Source organism: Anabrus simplex, chromosome 6 (genome assembly GCF_040414725.1).
Source record: "Anabrus simplex isolate iqAnaSimp1 chromosome 6, ASM4041472v1, whole genome shotgun sequence".
In the NCBI taxonomy this organism is placed as follows: domain Eukaryota; kingdom Metazoa; phylum Arthropoda; class Insecta; order Orthoptera; family Tettigoniidae; genus Anabrus; species Anabrus simplex.
This window is the reverse complement of record NC_090270.1, coordinates 331,983,323-332,006,842: the sequence shown is the minus strand read 5'-3', so window position 1 is coordinate 332,006,842 and position 23,520 is coordinate 331,983,323. Positions and strand designations below refer to the sequence as shown.

Genomic DNA, 23,520 nt, shown 5'->3' with positions numbered 1-23,520 from the left:
GAAGTTTTATGATGAGCCGAAAGTATTATGTTATTATATTTGTTTCGTGTCCATGGACGTATAACGTGCGGACGTACGGACGCACAGACTTCCAATATGGCGTCAGGGAACAGCACCATTAGATCTCTGATGTAAAACATGTATAAATTCTATGTAGATTGTTTTAGAGAGCGATTGTTCGTTTTTGTATTCTGAGAGAGACACTGATTGTTTTCTTCTTCTGACAGGATAAGTTCGTAGTGATAATAAAGTTGTTTTTTAAAATACGTAAAAGTGTTCTCGTGTGATATTTTTATTGCGTAAAATAGAAAATCGCATATAGAGAACGAAAGGATTTAGAGGCTGTACTTAGAATTTCTACTGCCAAATGAATTGTACCCATTATTGGTAAATTAGTTGCCGCAAAACGATGTCAGCAATCAACTTAAATGCTAAATGTACATGAAGGCAAACTCAAAGTATGTACAGAATAAATTGTGTGTTTGTGTGTTCACAGAACTGTCATAAATAATATTGTTTTCATAAGCTGCGCGCTGACTTGACAACCTGTGGTTCTGCCTCTCTCACTTCCCCCACCACCACAGCGGTGCTGTAGCACAGCACAGGGGCTGCTGATGGGGCCGGCCGGGGCTGTGGGAGCACCTCAGTTGGAATCGCTTGGTTTAAACTGAGCACATTCTCCAGGGCAATGTATGAAACGAACATGAACTTAATAAATTCCCAAAAACTTCTTAGATGGTGAGATGGCTCTGATGACATCTCATGGACTAAAAACAAACTAATAGCTTAGGAAATTTCATTTTTGCTATTGGTAAACCTTTTTATGAGGATTGTTTTTTTAATGTACTGAAGTTGTCAACACTTCAGCTTGTTCCTCTTTTATTGTAACCTACCTATTATATGCTTGTAAATGTTCTCTAGCCAATCAAACCTGGGGGTGTGTATGGAAATTTACCCTATCAGCATATTGTAGTTCAATTCAATCTGGAATTCTCCCCTATGTAACTATATAAGCAGGGCACTTTAGGGCTGTCTTGTCTGAACTGCTCCAGTGCTTGAGTGTGAATTGGAGGGATAGGGAGGCAGGGGCATGGCCTGTTTGAAGCAGATTCAGCGATTCCAGGTAATGGCAGAATTTACCTAAACCTGTGATTGTGCCTGCAGGTACTGTAGTTTGAGGGAAAGGTTTTAGCTGTTTCTTAATGTAATTTTGTAATTTGGTGATTTAAATGTATAATCTTCGGCAAAGTCTTCGGACTCTAGTTCTGTTCCCTACTGGGAAATGCATAATGTAAGGGAACGAGAGTGGTGACCCTCTGTCATCTCCCATTCAACTTTTGGATCAGGTGACTTAGTTTTCAACTTCTAAATTTTGAAAACTATCTCAGCTATAAATGTTCCTCTTTCAGTCACCCTTTTTAGTATGAGATTACTCTCTGTGCCTTCAGCCCACTTAGGTTTCTGGGAATTTCTATAAGGAGTGCTGGTGTTTTGCCTCCTTGCCTTTTGTTGATGGCCTGTTATGTGCAACCTTTTCTTTTTACTCTTAAGGTGGTGTAGTATGGGTAATTATGCCCTTGTTTATTCTGTAAATGTTTCTTTGTTTTTGTTCCCTTTGGAAACAGTATCAATATTATTGTGGAGTAATTGATAAGCCCACCATGGGGCAACCATGTATGACCACTTTGAAGTGGGGTCATCCAATAGGTTGTGTAGTGTAATATAAGTGTGTCAAAAGAAACTTAATTACCTCTTCGAAGCTAGACACTTGTATTTTGGAGCTCACTCCTGTGAAGTGTACCTGCTCAGAGCAAACCTGCTCTTTCAAAATGTTGTACCTGTTGAGAGCAATTATGCTCTTTTCTATGTAATTTGACTAGGTGTTATCCCAATAATTTTTTGAACCTGATTTAAGACATCTAAGTCCAATATATTGTTAGAGCTGATGAGCATATTAACCTTTTCAAGTGTTCTTTGTTATTCTATTATATTTTCTTTTATTTTAAGAAAGAAAAGGAAAAAATTTCAAATTATGTTATGCTAGTCCAACCATTCAACCCAGGCATTTTCTGTTCCTCTGTGAACCATGGAAACCCTGGAACACATACAATCAGTGGTATTTTATTAGTTTCCAAAAAATTACAAAGCATAACATGAATACACAATATGGTTATAAAATTCCTAATAAAGGAAAATAGAAGAGATTAAGGACAATAACACATTATGTAGCATATAAGTGATTTGTAAAACTGTGACAGATCCTTTAACTGCAGAGATTGCAGTATATTTTATGCTATTATTAGGCATGCCTAGCATTTTGCAGATCTTTACAAAAAGGCTCTGTATCACTCCACAAGCACCTGCCATCAATCCAATCACCTCAATACATTCAAGGTTGTACTTGTTTTTATAGTAGGGCACTGTAGGTTCATATATAGCCTTCTCATTGTTAACCTCGTATAGCTGGTCTGAACTCGGTTCAAACCTCACAGTTGGATCTGGTTATTCCTTTAAGTATTAAATTGTCATAATTATTATTTTTTCCATGAAAATAATCTTTATTTTCCTTTTAATGCACATTGTGAGCTTAAATATATTACTTTTTTTAAACAGGTAATAGGCCCTATGCCTCCCAGATGTATCGTTAATGAAGTGTGGCATCTTTCAGTGTCCAAGGTGAGTGAAAAGTTCCTGTAAGGTACTGTATATTTACTCGATCTATGAACAGTCATTCATTATTGAATGATGATAATAATAATAATAATAATAATAATAATAATAATAATAATAATAATGAAATGAAAATCCACAGCCTGTTTAGAGTCATTTTACCAGATCGGGAATGGAATGAATGAAGCCCCATCTAGTGGCGAGGATAGGCTTTTTGCCGGCTGCCAAAGTCTGTCACACTCCCCTGGGGCAATGATAAATGACAGATGAAGTGAAATGTTAATAGTGTTGCTGGAATGAAAGATGACAGAAAACCAGAGTACCTGGAGAAAAACCTATGAGTCTTCATAGAGGTGTCATTAGGTTAACTCGGTGTGACCAATGATGAACTCAAAAATGCTGTTATTTAGACAATTTGCTGAAGGCTGAATGAATAGATAAAAACATAACTTCTAGTAGTACCCTCACAATGTTTTCTTACAGAGCCTATAGCAACTTGTCTTCTGCTGACACGGAAAGTGATGACTGGAGTTCTGTAATAATTTATCATACTTATAAGGAAGTGTGATGTCCAATAGGTGGATCAATATCAGAATGGTGATGCTTTACTGATTAGAATCTTTAAAACTTGATATGTATGAAGGCTTTTTTGCAACCACTGTTGGGCTATATAAAAAGACGCGCCATTACAAAATGATCTTATCACTAAAAGTTCAGTAGTTTCATACTTATTTTTCCACATAATCACCAAAAGGATTTAGACATTTGTTGTATCGTGACACCAGCTTTCCGATGCCCTCTGCAAAGAAGTCTGCCGCCGGTAACTTAATGTGCATCTCGACAGCCTCCTGCTTCAAGTCCACCAACAAGACACCTTTATGGTCCCCCCCTAAAAAAAAAAAAATGCACCTATTGTTTTCCTGTTCCTCAGTGTCAGTTTAAATGTTCTTGGCTTGTTTGGAGAAGGATGCTTCAACTGCTTAGACTGCCCTTTAGTTTCTGGAGTGTCACACAGGACCCAAGTTTCATTGCGGGAAGCATTAGGTGTGCATGTCATGCCCTATAGAACAGTGGCGAGGTGGGTGGAGACGTTCAAACAGGGTAGAGTATCAACTGCCAATTTACCTCGCCCATGCCGTCCAGTGTCCTTGGACAAAGATGTACGGATAATGGTGATAGATCAGTGTTAACATGAGGACAGGCGCTGGACTCTAGCGGAATTGCAAGAACATACAGCAATACCAGCGGCAACAATACGGCGCATTTTACACAAGGACCTACAGATGCGTAAACTTTGTGCAAAGTGAGTACCACGTCACTTAACTGAGGTACAGAAGTGGATTCGTGACGAAACATGTCTCAATCTGGAGAAGTTTCAGCAAGGACAAGCCATGTTGAATTGCATTATTGCAGTTAATGAAACATGGGTACATGCTTATGAACCTGAACTGAAGGGACAGTCAAGTCTGCCGGGGAGAACTGCTATTTTAATATACAATCGTTACCCCTGCTTGTTGCCTTCCATTTTGTGACTCTCTCACTCGCACACTGAACTTGGAGGCAAGCTTAGACCCACACTGTTGTTTACATACACCATCTAGTGGCATCATACATAAGTACATACCGTACGTTTTCAAATGCATATCTTAGATTTTTCCGTGTTGTCTCCTGTTTGCAAGAGAAAAAAAAATCAGTTGCCATGACTTACGACTCGACCTACGTATCTACCAGATGTAGAGTATGCCTTCAAAAAGTAACCTAACTAATGTTATTCACGCTAAGCACGGTTGGATTGTTGGCGAGTTTATCACATAATTTTAACGCAAGCAACTACACCTTATCCACCTTAATTCCGAATTATATTAGACATGTTTCTGAAGCACCTCATAAAATTTAATAGTGGAAATTGTAATTCATTACGTACATTATAATAATATTTGAGATTGTAAGCCTATTTATTGTATCTGGACAAGATATATAAACTACACTGAACATAAATTATTTCTTACAACATAAATTGGAAATGATGTGGATTTCTGCCCTCTTTCTTTCATTATTTTCTCCCTTCATTTTTAAACTCGGGTTGCGCCGCAGTGATCGAGAGTGACTGGGAGAACTTCGCCCTACCTTTATGGGCTGTGACGTAGCCGCACCGTCACTGTGGTTGAACAGCGCTCATCGCCTGCCAGCCTGCCCACTTAGTGCTGGGTGCTCACGAGATAGAATGCCCAGCATGAGGACCTCTGCTCTAAATCATTGAATAGGAAATAGATGGCTATCTTTTGGACTTATTTTTCTTAGCAATGTTGTCAAATTAGTTATACGTAATACTAAGGATTGACAAAGGTATAATTTATACAAATGTACAAACTAATATAGAAATAATACAAGCACAGATTTTCAGTCCGGATGCACACATATAAAAACTTCTGACCGAAAGCACAATAGGAAATCAACAGCTTTCCTCGAGCTATGCAAGCTGGCCTTCAGATATGTTTTTAGCACCGCTGTGCGATAGCTTTATCTGACATTGAGGAGTACCGGCCAAGTAAGATTTGTTAAGAAGGAAGCCATTGAATAGGTGGACACAGTAATTTTATTCAAGATAGAATTTTACTTATACTTTCCAATGTCAACTCAGTTAAAAGCTTTTGTCTGTCAAACACCCAAGTTCAATTTAAATATTACACTATAACATACCTGTAACCAAAAAAAACCCCACACTGAAACAAGGAATAAAAATACACACTATTGAACAAAGCATGACAAGTTTCATTCTCAAAAAAACCTAATCAGATTCTATCAAGTCGTACTCTGTATTTGGAAGTATTTTTGTCCAAACAAGTAGGAATTAGAAATTTGGAACTTTGTATGCTACAGTGGAGACAAAGCAGGACTTCATTGAGACAAGTTCCAAATTTGAAATCCCTAGGTGTTTGGACAGAAATAAACATAAATCTATCCAAATATTGAATGACTTGATAGATGTCCTTTTAAGAACAAAACAAAAAATAATTTTTTGTTTAGTAGTCTGCATTTTTCTTCCTTGTTTGATAAGGTTTTCTCTGATGTGTTACGGCAAAATTGATATTGAACTTGTGTGTTTGACCGACTAAAAACCTTTTAAGTTACATTTTTCAAAGCAAAATGTTTCTTGTAAGTATTCTCATTCCTTCTGTTTTCAGAGTTAGCCATGTCAAAATCTGACAATTGTGATAGTAACGGCCAGAAAAGCAAGAGCACTAATGGTGAGAACAGAGAATCTTGTAGTTGCAACTGTGGTGAAGACTGCTGCGACAGGGTTAATTGTCTGCTGTTTCTGCTGTCCTTGGTGTACATGCAAAACACGAAAGGGACCAAAAGACTGGCAGGAGAAGAAAAACTTAAAACTTATTGCTTTTATTGTCAAGTAAATAATGACCAGTGTAGCTGCTAAATTTTGTTTACTGTTTTTCATACTTTCTGGAGTTATTTTTTAACTAAGTAAATGCAATTGTGTAACTTTCTTCTAAAAGGGTCAATGTCTAAAACATGATTTAGAGCTTGAATATTTGAAGTTTTGCTTATTTTATAATAATAATTTTTAAACAACTCATTTTAAATGTAAACTTATTTCTTTATGGATATGAACTGAGCAAATAGAATATTTTTCTGTCATATTTAAGAAAGTCTAGCTCTGTAGTTTTAAGGACATAGGCCCTTTTGACATATATTTGCATGAAAATCCTGAGTGACCTTTTTTTTTTACATAGTTCTTTATTTTAAAGCATGAACAATTATTACAAAAATATAATTATTTACATCTTATATTGAGGATATTTTAAAGCAAATTTTAACTTTTATTGGGTGCAAGACAATTAATGTAAAACAAAAGCTAAGGGTTTCTGCCTGTTCAATACTACTCAAATTCCGAGGTGTTTGGACAGAAATATTTCCAAATTGAGTGTGAATTGATAGAATCTTATGTTATTTTAAGAAAACCTGTAAAAAAAAACTGGAAAAAGCACTATAGAACAAGGAATAAAAACACAATATCACACAAAAAAGACAATGTTTCATTCTTAAAGGAACATAGTATTGAATAGATGGGAACTTTTAGGTTTTGTTTTACATTATATTGCCCTTCAATATGGAATAATATGAAATTTATTACCTATGAATGACATTTACCGAAATTATCACATCTACTTACAGTTTAGCTCTATTTACCTTTACTATTGTTTACTAATATTTTTAAATGAGTTTTTACTGTAATAATTTCACTTTTAAAAATAAAAGTTTCAAACAAGGCTTATTTTATTTAATACTAGCTGTAGTACCCGGCGTTGTCCAGGTAGCTTTTGAATGTTTACCTTTAGTATTTGTATTACCAGTTAGTTAAGTGTGAAGTCGATGCTTATTAATTTATCGATCAAAATCACGGAGAGGAATTCGATCTTTTACGCTCTCCAAAACACTCTTCTATGTCCCACACCACCACCACTCCGCCCCCCTGACCCACCTTGAACTCTGCCTTCCCATCCCTTCCATTCCATTCCTCTCTCCTCCCCCTCCCCCCTCCTCTTCCCGCTCCTCCCACCCTACCTTCACACTCACTCAACTTACTCTCACCCATCTCACTCGTCCACAACTCTTCTCACAACATACAACCAGCACGCTAAACAAGGAGAGTCTCATATCCTATCATATTCGGCCGCGATCCCAATTTTAGCTATCCATTTCATTAACTTAGTTTTTCCTTCCTTTTAAGCTTCACCACCCACGTTGAGCTGAGACAACCTTAAAAATCAACCTCTCAACGTCAGGTGTCCAGGCCTTAGACAAATATTTGATGGTCTTGCCAACCACATACAACACTGGACCTGGACTTACATGTCTCCATTGAACAATAGAAGAGTGGACAATTTTACTGCATCGTTTTATTATCATATGAAGACTTTTATTCTCATTCTTCAGACCAATTTTATTGTACAATAGTCACCTGCCTCATTAGACTATAACGCCTCTATGTGTTATATTATATCACCATATTTTACACATCATTCTTCTAGCTTTTAATAAGAAAACAGCCTATCATTTGTATTTTGCAATGTATGTATTATCTATACAACTTTTATGATATGTACTCTGCCCACTTTGTGATTTCTAGCTGATGACTCCATTAAGCGTCAAAACCAGTACTAGTAATAATATGATGTTGTGAACACCTTGTACAACACATTTTGTATTGAATAGGTTGAACCTTCTTTAATTCTAATTGTGAATCTCAATTCAATACGGGAAAATGAAGTTCTTAACTTATAATCAAAATAGATCTCGGTAGAAATTAAAGAAATGAACACCCTAGTCGCTTGGAGAAGGCCTGTAGAGGGCTATTAGCATGCTCAGCACAAACAACATTCAGTGCTCAATCTACCTGTTGGCCTAAGACAGACTGCTCAAACCACAGTGCGAGGAAAACTCGATTTCTCGTGAGAAACGGTGCCTGTGCCAGTCTTGAGAAATCTTGAGACCCCCATCTCTGCATGTCTTGACAAGATGGTTTTCTGTAGTTTTCCCATTTTCATACCAGGCAAATGCTGGATCTGTACCTTAACCTGACAGCGTGGAGCGACGTGTAGCACTCGTCATGCAGTAGCAGTCTGCTGCTGTGGACTGACGTGACTGACACGCATTGCGCCGCATGTGTATTGTCGTTCCATCTCGTGAGTTTCCTTTGAACTATGTCCGAGGTTTTCCGTGGTTTCCCATTTTCACACCAGGCAAATGCTGGGGCTGTACCTTAAGGCCACAGCCGCTTCCTTCCAACTCCTATTCCTTTCCTATCCCATCGTCGCCATAAGACCTATTTGTGTTGGTGCGACGTAAAGCCCGTAGCAAAAACAAAAAGAATCTTGGGCAATGACTTAGAGATGAGTAGAGTGCAGGCAGCTGAAATAAAATTCCTGAGGAGTATGGTACAAAAGATAAGGAGAGTGACAAATGAAGACATACAAAAAGGGCTAAATGTGCAAAAACTAAATTTCAAACTATAATAGAACAGACTGATATAGTTTAGACATTTCAAGTGGATTAAAGAAGAAACACTACCAAGACAAGCGCTGGAAAGACAGATGACAGAGAAGAGAGGGCATAAAGATCAAGATAACACTCGGTGTACTGTGTGAAGAACAGCATAGGACAATGGAACTGGTCTAGAACACAGTTTCAGATGAGGAATGGTGGAGAGACAGGACGAGTGGAGAGGAACCATACTCACTCCTACCTAGTGTCTGCTGCAATTAAATTAAAAATTAAGGGTAAAATGTTTCCACCTTCTCAACACAAAATCAAGTAATGTAGGTTACATTACAGAAGAAACATTTATTGGAACTAGTTTCGACCTTTTTTTTTTTTTAAGATCAGCCAAATTGCGAGTAGCACAATGTATCCGATAGTTCATAAGAATTTTTAAAATGTTGTGAAAACACAGTGGTTTGACACTATAAATGTGAAAAAATGAAAATTGTTGTAAAAGTTTTGGATAATGCATAAAATCCATAAATTAATGCACTTAGCTGTTGAAGGAAGACATGTTGCACTGTGACATGTTAGACGTATTGCAGGTAAGGTCTCATTGGTGATCAAAGTTACAGATTATGTTTAAAAATGCATACATCAGTGCATATAGTTGTCGTTGAAGGATAACGAAGATTCTTGAGAATTACGTATCACACGATGCAGAGTTCTAAAAGCTGCAAATCATAAATGGTAGTAAAAGTTCTGAGAAAAAATTCATGCACACGCAGTGAACAATGCAAAAAAGATGGTAAATAGAAGTTATTCAAAGAAAGTGGAAGTATCGCTTGAAAGATGGAAAAAATTTCAATGGTGAAGATTCGCAGTTCAATGCAGAAATAAATGAAATGAATAAAGTTGTAAATAGTAATAAAAGCCATATTAGTAAACTGGCAATGGAAAAAGAGGAAAAAGAGAAACATTTTTATAAAGAAAATATGTAATATTAATGGGGAAATGAATAGTGATTTATACAAACTTGCCACTATTTGGATTAATCTATTTAAAGTTATTAGTGGATCTAATCACCAGTAGATTCTTTGAAAGCACATAAACAGTGTTTATTAACTGATTTTCCCATTTTGCCTGTATGTTCGTGAGTGATTATCGAACCCGAGAACTGGAGCCTGCGAGAAATGCGCCTAAGTGCCTGCAGTCATTTTCTTCGGGGAACGTCTAGAGACTCCAATAAGAAGACCAAAGTTCGAGACATGGATCGTGTTAGGATGAAGAGGAACCAAGGACTATCAAAGAGAGGAGCAGTCATCATGGTGGTGTAAAATCTCAAGTGTACCTCGAGATGACAGCAAACCATATCCAGCATTCAATGAGTACATTTATTTTGAATATATTAAACCACGAGATTTGCATGCCAGTAGCAATTTTTATTTTGTAAATATTAAAAAGTTATAATTAATAATTTTAAATGTAGCGAACACTATACGCGTGTGACTGGGAAAAGATTATTTATTATTTTAATTAGCATTTCTTTGTGATTCAAGAATAATCATTGATATTTTAGTGGGCTTATTTGCATGAATTAGTATATAGATCCCATAAATTCTTAGTGCGTATGAAGCACATATTTTGAGAAGAATAGGGCTTTAGCTAAATTTATAATGTCTTCGTAATGTTACTATCTGGTAAAGATTTTCATAGTAATTTGAATATAGACTATATGTTTGCTTCAAGGTGATTCAGGTATTTATAAATCTCATATAATAATAAATGATCATTGAAGATGTTCAAACCGAGGTAATATGTGAATTATATAGATACGCGAGTGAAATTGAATTAGTGAAATAACCTGTGAGAATGGAGTCTTCTCTGTAAATTAATAGAACGGATTTGAGATGCAGTGGTATGATGTGGGAAGGTGAGGCTTGTGAAATGTTTGAGATGTTGGAATGATAAAGAATTATGATAATCATGGCTGTCGTGATGTATTGAATTAGCCTGAATATATAGCCAGATAATAAATAATAAGAAGTGGTGGCTCTCAAATGAATGCGTACTTGAGAACGAGCCAAGATGACAGAAAGGATAAGAAAGAAAGAAAGAAAGATAGAATACAAGGTGTCTTTGTAGCCATAGGGCAGGACACATTAGCCATTGTCATAGAACGACGGATTTACGATGTAAGGATTTGCACTGTCTGAAGGGAGACTGTGTTGTTCCCAAGAGTCTTAACATCTACCTGCAAACCTCCTTTCATTCACCAGTGCACTATTGTTTCCATGCTAATGATACGTTATGAGTAACGTTGTTAATTTTATGATTTTGCGAAGGATGGATTCCTCTCCTTTTTATGTACTAAATTAGCTCGTGATAGGAGTTTCAGATTTTTACCTCGGAAGCTGAAGAACGTGGGTTCGACTCACGTTGGAACCATGGATTTAACTTGATACTATGGCTTGATTAGGCCATATCTTAAAGATGTATTGTGTGCTATATGTTTGATATTTTTTCTATGTAATGTGTTTACGTGTTTTATTATTCCCAAGTGTTTTATGGTGATGGGTTCGATACCAGCGGTGGTTGATTTTACTTTGAATATAACTTGTTAGGTAAACCCAGGATACGCGTATGTGTTCAGTGTAATATGTAATTGTTGTGGTCAAATAGACCATGTGTTTGATATACGGCGATGCATTCTCGTGTGTAAAAGAAAATGTACTAAAAAGATGCATCAATTCCACAACCATGATAGTTAATTAACGATATGATTTAACAAGAAGGTGCCATCTTTGATCAGCCTAATTGTTAGCATGAGTATGCAAGGAAGTAAGTGAAGTATTGTTGCCATTAACGCTTTTACGGCCCGTACTTATAGACATGATATTATATAGGCTTCTGGGCTAGTGCCGTGTCAAGAGAATAAGGTGCAATTCTTAACGTTTCGCAGAAAACTGTGCTCTGCGTCCTCAGAAGAATTCTCGACTGTCCACGAGAAAGGCTTCTTAAACAATGAACTTATTCTCTTGACATGGCACAAGCCCAAAAGCCTATACAATATCAAGTGAAATAATGTTTACGATTTGAAAGGGCCAAGAAATGAGCCTGTAAGTTGTCTGTATTTATGAAAGAATGGGCGCTCAGCTGATGAAGAGGGTTGGAGCGAGTGACAGATGCCACATGCCTGAGAACTCGCCTTGTAAAGGGAAGCTTTGATGACGTAATATTTCGTTTGTACTGGTGGATGAGACGGCTTTGACAGCCACCCCTCCCAGCGAGGTCATGGCCGTAACCCAGTTCCGAGTCTCCGGGACAAGTGTTCCTTCCCGCAGCTGCAAGACAACTATAGTTGGGGACAAAACATGACGACCTCAGTTCCTGGAAGCAAGCTGGAAGCCAGCAGTCAATCACACCCTGCACCCTGCTGAGTTAACGAGTTGTAAGTGATTCTTGTTTGTTTTGGAGAGGCTGTCAAACCACTTTCTTCCTCACTCTCTGTAGTATTTACCCTTTCTTCGTGTAGAGGGCAGTAGCCGAATTGGCAACTTTGGCTGCAGTAGAGGTAGTAAATACTATAAGTCGCTAATAGACACCGAGCTGCCGCTGGGAAGTAGTGGTGTGAGGCGAGGTCGTCATGATTTGTCCCCAACTATATATTTATTGTATGTATTTATTTCAGTTCCTGATGATGGCATATGTACTCAGTGTGTGTTGATTATTTGTGGTTTGTTTTACTTATCACGTGTTTTTATCGCATTTAGAGGTGTCGCACGTATGCGAAGGAGTGTTGTGAGTTCACATCTCATCTGTGCGTGTTCATTAATCTTCAGTGTGTTGTTTTTTCTATTTTTTGGGGAAATCAACGGTCCTGTAGTGTACTTGTGCATATTTTCCGTATGTATTGGAACAGTGTAATGTAAGTTTATGTGCGAAGTATTCCCACCCTAATTTCTTGTATTAGAAGCGAGCCTGCTCAAACTTAGTTACCACCTCCTGTACAAATGAATCTGTGAAAATGAATCCTCACGCAGCTTCCGCAGTGTGGAGATAGATATTGCCACTTTATGGCTGTATGATTTGTATTTCTTTAAATTAATCTTGATTCAGGGGTTTAATTATTCATTATCCAACCTTATGTTTTCGTAATTAAAGTTTGTTTGTCAAATGTGATCCTTCTTTCACTCACACACCAGCGAATCCTGTCCTATTACAACTTTAAGATTTAACTTCATTTTGATTAGTCACAGAACCGTCCACGCAAGCGCACCCATAGACTTAGTAAATAATACACTAGAGGTAGCATGGTCACATGCGAAGTTGAACGAGCGCACAGTTTGGCAAAAGCTAGATTGTTTGGCACTGTCACTACTGGAGCTTCCCGATAAATTGAAGTACAGTATATCTTCTCTGAAGGAAAATGCCAGTCTCCTGTGCAGCTTATGGCTGCATAGAGAGGTTCATAAAGGGCAATGGCGTATCAATTCACAGGTATTTTCTATGAAATTCATTTCCGGGCGTATAAAATAATATTTTGTGTGACACATATTGTCATGTGAATTAGCCTACTTGGGCTGACTTCACGACTTATTCCCCTGTAAATTTCTTTGGGTCTTTCCTTGAAGACTAAAATTGATGTTTTGGAAAATATAAGGGAGGACATTTTCCTTTCACTGAATGGCCATGCCTTTGAAAGGGAATATCCAGATAAATCATGTGCATGATACCGAGCGAGTGGCTGCAGGCTTTAGGTCACATAGCTGTCAGCTTGCATTCAGGAGATAGTATGTTTGAACCCCACTTTCGGCAGCCCTGAAGATGGCTTCCAAATTTTACATTAGGAAAATGCTGGGGCTGTACCTTAATTAAGGCCACAGTCGTTTCCTTCCCACTTCTAGCCCTTTCCTGTCCCATAGTCACCGTAAGACCTATGTATGTCGGTGCGACGTAAATCAAATTGGTACAAAAAAGAAAATAAGAAAAGATGTGCATGATAGCCTTGAATTGTGCCCCTTTTTCGCTTTCTGTGTGTATTTATAGTATTCAAAGTTATTGAATATATTTTCTGTATACATAGCTTGTGGCTTTCCCTTCGCACAATACGTGAGCAGTCCCCATTCATACCTTATCCGTTTTGACCACGTGCTCTTGTTTTGAAAGGTGTGAGGCGGGGATTTTGAATAAGTGTGCAAGGCTAACCTTACAAACGTCATCTTGAAGGGTCCTAACCTCACTGCACGCGCTTTTAAGACCACGTGCTCTTTTTGACAGGTGTAAGGCGGGGATTTTGAATAAGTGTGCAAGGCTAACCACACAGACGCCATCTTGGAGGAGTGTATCCTCTCTCCGCATGCTGCTTTTGTTTGACCACGTGCTCATGTTTGACAGGTACTGAGGCGCCTAAGAGTGCAAGGCTAACCTCAAAGACGCTATTTTGGAGGGGTCTAACTACACAGGACCTAGTTTTACGGCCAGATGCCCTTCCCGACGCCATCTTGCTAGATACCCATCCCTACACCATCTTGGAGGGGCCTAACCTTACAGGGCCCTAGTTTAAGGCTAGATGCCCTGAAATGACCTTTGATAGTGCATATTTTCCAGTTTATTGTGCATGTTTTGCCATATGATAGTGCATGAATGCATGCATATTTTGAGATTTTATAGTGCATGTATTTAAATAAGCTGGTAAATAAACTTTGCGAATATTCTTTGCATGACTTAATGATTCCAAATAACCGTTCTTTTTCCGTACGGTACATGTTTGCATGTTTTGGCCCTTTTAGGAGAAAATTCATGCTTAATGCTTATTTTGAAGATTTCGTGTTTAATACCGAACATTTGGATGTTTATACTGCATAATATGACTTTTCTTCTGACTTTGGCGCATATAAAATTTTAATTTGCATGAGTGCCTTTTATGAATATTGGTTTGCAGAATTTGGGACCGTTTTTCCGCGTTACCCTATACAGTATGTCTATTATGGAGACACGGAGAAAATTTATTCCTGGCATCCAATCTGACAACCAAAGTTAGTACATAAGGTACAGAACCTATAAACCAATTAACCAAACACTTTCTTATCTGTTGCTTGAGTAAATATTGACTTAAGCCGGAAGGCCCCACGTCGATCTCTGTAATTTTTAGGAATTAGCTGTCCCAGTTATAAATTGCTACAAATTGAACCGTAAATTGTGTATTACTAAATGACGGCTCATTTTTTCTTCTATGTTAGACGAACAAAACCACACTCCTGTGACCTGTGACGGCACGTTACTGAGATAGGAGCTTACAAACATTGGTTTTGCACTGAATCTCCCGTTGTTATCCTGGAATCTCCTACCCGGAACTCTCACTCACCACACGTCTTTGTTATCGCAGCTTTAATCTTTAGCAGTTACTGGGGACATTCAAATGTATCTGCATTCATCACAATGAGAAGTAGCAGCTAGAGATAGCTTGAACAGTGATTCGTTCAAGTCCTGATTTTGAATTCGTCAAGGTTATAAGAGACGTATTGCGATGAAAAATGCAAAGACGTAAAATTTGACCTCACTTTGTCCCAAATGCCTTCATTTAAGTATGCACCTGTCACTTCTTGTTACGTAGAAAGGTCATTTTCTGTGCTCAAGACTGTGCTGACAGATAAACGGATGAGGTTAAATCAAGACAATTTGGAGAAATTAGTTTTCGTACATGGTTCAAAAGGAACTGAATTTTGATAGTGCATATTTTCCAGTTTATTGTGGATGTTTTGCCACATGATAGTACATGAATGCATGCATATTTTGAGATTTGATAGTGCATAGAAATCCGGGCTCTACGTAATTTCCAAGATGGTCCTATATATTTGCTATAAATACACAAACTGTTAAAAAAAGGGAGTTTTGAGCAATGATTGTACCACGTATCACCAGGTCACGGAGCATTCTTTTCAACAGTGTCCTTAATTTCTATTCGTCCCTGCTTCATTGCCTTGAGGTCTTGTAGAGTTTGGGTTATCTGGAACATCGCCTCCGACACAGCAGAAACACAAGTGTAACCAGTCACACCAGCCGCAACAATTAGAACAGCAGCAGCTGCAGTCACAGTCACCACAGTCACAATCACAGCCTCCAAAATCACAGCCTCCGCAGTCACAGCCAGGGCAGTCAACACAGTCAGCGCCAGCGCAGGCAGCCGCAACGTCAAGGCAAGCGTCAACCATTTCTCCAGGGATGGAACCTGCAATCACCAATGAAATATAGTTATCGTAACTTACAGGGTGGGCAAAATAACAATAGTGGCCCGGAAAATATTTATAAGACTGACGCAGAATTGACCCTTGTTAACGAACAGGAGAACTGCCCATCACAGGAAATACTGTGATTTCGATGCAGCAATCGGTTGCTGTAACATGTCTGCGCGTGCACATCTCCCGAGTACTTCGCTGTGTCATTACGTTGTGACATTACAATGTTGACGGTGCGTATAGTTGTGACTGACTATATACGAGAATCCGTATATGTAAATTACGTGAAAGTATTGCATAGCTAATCTTAAGGGGTAAAATGCATGGTGCGCTTGATATTTGATTGTTGGCTATGTGTGGGTTTCTCGGACTGGAAAGTGTACCCTAACGCCCTCTATCTGTGGACGGTGGGACTAGTAGTGTGTTTCGGACTCTCAAGCATCTCTAGACACTACCGCTTCAGGTGGACTACTTCGCAGAACGACTGTCTGCCATTTGAACTCAGTGTGAACGGACGCTGGCAACGATGCCTCCGCTTGCATCATTTACAATGAGCGATTATCCTACAGGGATTGGCTCAAAGTTGCCATATAAATCCTTTTTAGGGATTAAACTTGGTTTATTCAAACTTAGAATGTAGAATTGTGTGTTGTGTAAATTTGCTTAGTGACACTGGTTGCGAGCGCATGGCTCGGTACAGGTAAAATGCTATTGATTTTCTCTTCACTACTCTAAGTACCGTATTTAATTATTTGTTCGGGGGCTCATTTTATCCTTTATTTGTGTGTTATTGTGATTTTGCTAAAGCTTTATCTGACCCTGTAATAATTAAGAGGGGAATTCCTCAAGGTAGTATTATAGGACCTTTATGTTTTCTTATATATATATATATATATATATATATGATATGAGTAAAGGAGTGGAATCAGAGGTAAGGCATTTTGCGGATGATGTTATTCTCTATAGAGTAATAAATAAGTTACACGATTGTGACCAACTGCAACGTGACCTCGAAAATGTCGTGAGATGGACAGCAGGCAATGGTACGTTGATAAACGGGGTTCAAAGTCAGGTTGTGAGTTTCACAAATAGGAAAAGTCCTCTCAGTTTTAATTACTGCGTTGATGGGGTGAAAGTTCCTTTTGGGGATCATTGTAGGTCTCTAGGTGTTTGGGGTAATCACATAAATGGGATTGTAAATAAAGGGTACAGATCTCTGCACATGGTTATGAGGGTGTTTAGGGGTTGTAGTAAGAATGTAAAGGAGAGGGCATATAAGTCTCTGGTAAGACCCCAACTAGAGTATGGTTCCGGTGTATGGGACCCTCACCAGGATTACCTGATTCCAGAACCGGAAAAAATCCAAAGAAAAGCAGCTCAATTTGTTCTGGGTGATTTCCGACAAAAGAGTAGCGTTACAAAAATGTTACAAAGTTTGGGCTGGGAAGAATTGAGAGAAAGAAGAAGAGCTGTTCGACTAAGTGGTATGGTCCGAGCTGTCAGCGGAGAGATGGCGTGGAATGACATTAGTAAACGAATAAGTTTGAGTGGCGTTTATAAAAGTAGGAAAGATCACAATATGAGGATAAAATTGGAATTCAAGAGGACAAACTGGGGCAAATATTCATTTATAGGAAGGGGAGTTAGGGATTGGAATAACTTACCAAGGGAGATGTTCAATAAATTTCCAATTTCTTTGAAATCATTTAAGAAAAGGCTAGGAAAACAACAGATAGGGAATCTGCCACCTGGGCGACTGGCCTAAATGCAGTTCAGTATTGATTGACTGATTGATATTATTGTGAGATTTGGTTTATGTTCTACGTATTTTCGCCATTTGCACTAAATGCTGGAGCCGTTTATATGTAATATAATATGTAATTGTTTGGCCGGTGACCTTGGAATTTGCTTTGGTCCTTTCTCATTTTGTTTTCCCCTCTGATATATTTTTGCTCGTTTTGCGTGGGTTTCACGGTACGTTTCCCTTCATGCTTGTGTTGTTGCCACTGAAAATTATTGCTGGTCGTTACTGGTAATTCTTACCCATGTTTATTTATTTATTTATTTATTTATTTATTTATTTATTTATTTATTTATTTATTAATGTCTTTCTGTACATGGCGGGTCTCAGGCTATGAAGCCTGCTATTATGCCAAACCATATAATTGTACACCTGTCTAAACAGAACATTATAACTACTTAAAATTAAAAATAAGTTTAATATAATTTAAAATTAACGTGAAATGTAATTTAATTGAAAATGTAAAGTATCATAATTTGTTTTTAACATTTTAAAATGAATTTATAGTATTTACTATTATTAAAACTCTACCTCGAAAATTGTCAATGTTACTAATCTTACATTTACATTTTATTCATTTGACTGAGGGTACTTCTTGGAGTAAATTATTCTGATTGTAGATAAAAGTTCCAGCACAATCTTTTGAATACCTTTAGGTTGCTTATGTCTCTAATTTCAGCCGGGAGGGAATTCCAGGAACGTATGGTCCCCGGTACAAATGATAGGGTGGATCATGGGAGACTACTGGCAAAAATGAGTGCAATTGGACTAGACAAAGGAGTGACTGAATGGGTTGCTATATTTCTAGAAAATAGATCTCAGAGAATTAGAGTAGGTGAAGCTTTATCTGACCCTGTAATAATTAAGAGGGGAATTCCTCAAGGCAGTATTATCGGACCTTTGTTTTCTTATATATATATAAATGATATGAGTAAAGGAGTGGAATCGGAGGTAAGGCTTTTTGCGGATGATGTTATTCTCTATAGAGTGATAAATAAGTTACAAGATTGTGAGCAACTGCAGCGTGACCTCGATAATGTTGTGAGATGGACAGCAGGCAATGGTATGTTTATAAACGGGGTTAGAAGTCAGATTGTGAGTTTCACAAATAGGAAAAGTCCTCTCAGTTTTAATTACTGCGTTGATGGGGTGAAAGTTCCTTTTGGGGATCATTGTAAGTATCTAGGTGTTAATATAAGGAAAGATCTTCATTGGGGTAATCACATAAATGGGATTGTAAATAAAGGGTACAGATCTCTGCACATGGTTATGAGGGTGTTTAGGGGTTGTAGTAAGGATGTAAAGGAGAGTGCATATAAGTCTCTGGTAAGACCCCAACTAGAGTATGGTTCCAGTGTATGGGACCCTCACCAGGATTACCTGATTCAAGAACTGGAAAAAATCCAAAGAAAAGCAGCTCGATTTGTTCTGGGTGATTTCCGACAAAAGAGTAGCGTTACAAAAATGTTGCAATGTTTGGGTTGGGAAGAATTGAGAGAAAGAAGAAGAGCTGCTCGACTAAGTGGTATGTTCCGAGCTGTCAGCGGAGAGATGGCGTGGAATGACATTAGTAGACGAATAAGTTTGAATGGCGTTTATAAAAGTAGGAAAGATCACAATATGAAGATAAAGTTGGAATTCAAGAGGACAAACTGGGGCAAATATTCATTTATAGGAAGGGGAGTTAGGGATTGGAATAACTTACCAAGGGAGATGTTCAATAAATTTCCAATTTCTTTGAAATCATTTAGGAAAAGGCTAGGAAAGCAACAGATAGGCAATCTGCCACCTAGGCGACTGCCCTAAATGCAGATCAGGATTGATTGATTGATTGATTGATTGATTGACTGATTGATTGATTGATTGATTGATTGATTGATTGATTGATTGATTGTTATACATCCTACTGTGGTGAATGGGGATGGACAACAGGGATCGTGTTGATGACCTTGCGGGTGTTCTACCTGAGGGAGAGAGGTAGCTGAAATCTATTCTCAGGTAGTGTGGTTTACCTGTTCGCAGTATTTTGTGCAGAAGGGAAACAGCATGGTGCCTGCGTCTATCGCATAATCTTAACCAGGACAGCTGATGGAGGAATGGGCTGATGTGGGAATGGAGCGGAACATTTAGAATGAATCGAATGCAGGCATTATGCACCCGTTGAAGTTTTGAACCAAGTGAATAACTTATGTTATTATAGACTACGTCACCATAATCAAATATTGGTAGAATTAGTCCTTGAACGAGCAGTTTCCTGGTTTTGACAGGAAGAAAGTCCCTCAGTTTGTGCAGTGAGTGTAATGAGCCGAATACACGTTGACAAATTTTTGTTACGTGCTCTGACCAACTTAAATACTTATCAAAAATTATTCCAAGGTTCTTAACGGAGTCTATCAGTGTTATAGGTGTTTCATTGATCTTGATAATCGGTATATTGATACTTTCTAACTTGGCATGCGCTTTTTTAGATCCTGTTATGATGGATTGCGATTGTAATGGGTTTACCTTCAGGCAGTGGCTACTAGTCCATTCGTTAATGTTAAATAGGTCTTCGTTTATTTTCATGGTTGCTTCTTGTATGTCATTCGGCTTAGTATGAATATACAATTGGATATCGTCAGCATATAAGTGATATTTACAGTTTGTCAGTTGTTCTGATAGGTCATTCATGTATAGGGAGAACAGAAGCGGTGATAACACCCCACCCTGTGCTACCCCCATCTCAGTATTTAGCCATCTAGACATATTGTCTCCCACTGACACACATTGTTTACGTCCACTGAGATAGGAACGTACCCAGTATAATACATTATTAGAAAATTTCATCGCTTCTAATTTGGCTAGTAAAATGTCTTTGTCTACGCAGTCAAATGCTTTTGTAAGGTCGAGAAGAATTAGAATTGTCATCAATTGGTTTTGGTTTATTTATCTTCATTCCGTTAGTTTTGTCTCCATTTTGCCCGTGTATTGAGCTATGCGCCTCGTTAGTTTATATTTAAAGTTTACAGTTTACAGTTAATATGAACTTCATAATTAGTACCTGAGTTCTATTCCTATAAATGTTGAAGTAATTCTTTGACGTACAAACTTTATTTGACCTAATTTCAAGTTTGTAATCTTAGAAAGTAATTATCTTTTGAAATTATTCTATTAACATATAATGTTTGGCAACGTCTTGGGCAATTCTTCGTGGAGGGTTTTCTAACGTCCGGTTTCGTTATCTTACCATACATTGTTGTGTTATCATATCTTGCCTCAAGCTATTCCGTTTCTGTGTCATTGTTGCTTTATCTTATTTCTCCCTGAACTTTACGTAACCGTGAGTGTCTTATTACCTTATATGGTGATTTGAGTGTGATCCTGTGAGCCGTCGCTAAATGAGTATACTGTTCGCTCCTTACGGGAGAATGTGTGTTTGAAACTGGATGTATATTGACACATCGGGTTATCTGACATGCTCTGTTTCGAAATGTACTGACTATGAATGTTGATTTTCTGGTTTCCTTCCTATTGTATTTTAATTTTGTTTGAGTTAATTCAGTTATGTTAATATTATTCTATTTTGTGGCCTGCTAATGTGTTAAATATTTTTCGTCGAGATATTCTTTTATTAATGTTATTTTGGTGTGATGTGTTACGGAACATCTTTTCGATCTGCGTTCGGGAGTAAGATTCCTCCACCCGGAATTGTCCTAAGACACTCAGCATCATTTCCACTTTTAAAATAGGGGTTAAGTAAACAAAATTTAAGGAGTTCCTTACATAATGGTTCAGAAAAAATAATAATCATATTTATTTGAAAAATGTTATTGTTATTTAAACTTCACTGTTTTCATTTTGTTAACACCAAAAAGATCTCATTATATTAAGTAAGATTTGTTTATTCATATTTAAATTTTTCTTTTACCTTGTTAAACAGGTTAAACATTTTATATTTTATTCATTCTACTACTGCCAAAGGTTCCGAATTTAATTTTATGTAATATATTATTCATGAATATTATAGCGTTGTTTTGAAATATGGTGTTTTTTGGCGGGTAGCTTGTTTGGAATCCCCGTAGATCCTATTCCTTTTATTTTGGGGAATGGGTCTTTCAGCACAACATTCGTACTTCCACGTATGTTTTGGTAAGTCATCTACTGTGTTGCTGTGTGAAATTTTATTTGTTTTGTTCCCTTGTCGTGCTACGTCGCCCCATGGCGTTGACTAGTCTAACGTCATTTCTTCTCAAGTGTAGGGTCGCGTTGCAAAGTGTGGGTGAGTGAGAGGAGCAGACGTGTTTACTGACCAGTTGAATGCAACACAAAATGGTGCTCACGGTAAAACAGCGTGTGTTCACTGTCGAGTGTTATGCAAACCAAGATTTTTGAAACTTGTGAGGAACTGTTTTAGCAAGAGTTTATGTCTGGAAGTGTTTTGGAAACACCATAAAACCTCCAGCAAAGTCTGCAGTGTAAAACTTAGTCACAAAGTGGCGTGGAAAAGCGAATAAAACCCGTAACTATTCGAGAAGAGTTCGAGCACCGGAAAACATTGCTTGAGTGAAGAAAAGCCTGGAAGGAAGTCCAATAAAATCTCAACGCAGTTTATCTATGCAAATGGCAATTAAGAGATCGTCGTATCGAAACATTATCAAATAGGAGCTGCATCTGTGTGCTTACAAATGTACTGTTGTGCTTGCGTTAAAGCGTCCAGACGAACCTTCGCGTGTTGAGTTCTGCCGGGGGTTTATGAGTGAATTGGAGTCACGACTTTTGGGTCCTCATTTCTTCATATGAGGCCATTTCCAGTATCTTCTGTGATGTTCATCAACAAGGGCCAGTCCCGTATCAGTCCTATTGTAAATAATTTCCGGGCCACTTTCATTTTTCCCACCCGGTAGATCTACATAAATTATATCCGATATCACCTAATGTAGGTCCCTTACAATGGTAGAGTTTACATGCTGGTCTAATCTTAATAATATTAATGTTACTGTTTTTACGTCCCACTAACTACTTTTCAAGATTTTTGGAGACGCCGAGGTGCCGGAATTTAGTCCCGCAGCAGACCATTCACGTGCCAGTAAATCTACCGACGCGAGGCCGACGTGTTTGAGCACCTTCAAATACGATAGCCAGGATCGAACCAGCCAAGCTGATGTCAGAAGGCCAGCGCCTCAACAGTCTGAGCCACTCAGCCCGGCACATGCTGGTCTACAAGCGTCGGTAAGTAGTGACGGCTTCTGAAGAGAGGTCTTAAAGCCAACGACATGATGATAACCAAGGGAAATAATTCCAAAGAAGCTACATTACTGTATTTCTGCCATTATTATTCTTTCTTAGTCTGTTTACCCTCCAGGGTTGGTTTTTCCCTCGGACTCAGCGAGAGATTCCACCTCTACCGCTTCAAAGGCAGTGTACTGGAGCGTGAGACTTTGGGTATGGGGATACAACTGGGAAGAATGACCAGTAACTCGCCCAGGAGGCCTCACCTGCTATGCTGAACAGGAGCCTTGTAGGCAGGGGGGGGGGATGGGAGGATTGGAAGGGATAGACAAGGAAGAGGGATGGAAGCGGCCGTGGCCTTAAGTTAGGTACCGTCCGGCATTTGCCTGGAGGAGAAATGGGAGACCCCGGAAAACCACTTCCAGGATGGCTGAGCTGGGAATCGAACCCACCTCTTCTCATTTGACCTCCCGAGGCTGAGTGCACCCCGTTACAGCCCTCGTACCACTTTTCAAATTTTGTGGCAGAGCCGGGAATCGAAGCTACCACTACACCACAGAGGCGGACGTCATTATTATTACTATTATTTTTATTGTTATGGAA

The 23,520-nt window shown here is 38.4% G+C and overlaps 1 protein-coding gene across 2 annotated transcripts in view; it reads left to right on the top strand.

The window, feature by feature from the left end:
* Nucleotides 1–6,959, top strand: part of LOC136876543 (mitogen-activated protein kinase 15) — a 105,321-nt gene extending 98,362 nt beyond the window's left edge. The window contains exons 8-9 of one of the 2 annotated variants that reach the window (XR_010860605.2): nt 2,614–2,676; nt 5,856–6,959. Coding sequence is in view for 1 of the 2 variants with exons in the window: in XM_067150583.2 (XP_067006684.2) it covers nt 5,856–5,877 (22 nt within the window). In the remaining variant the exon portion in view is untranslated. The remainder of the gene's footprint in view (nt 1–2,613; nt 2,677–5,855) is intronic. The other variant, XM_067150583.2, reaches the window with a different exon arrangement.
* The last annotated feature ends 16,561 nt before the right edge of the window (nt 6,960–23,520 follow it).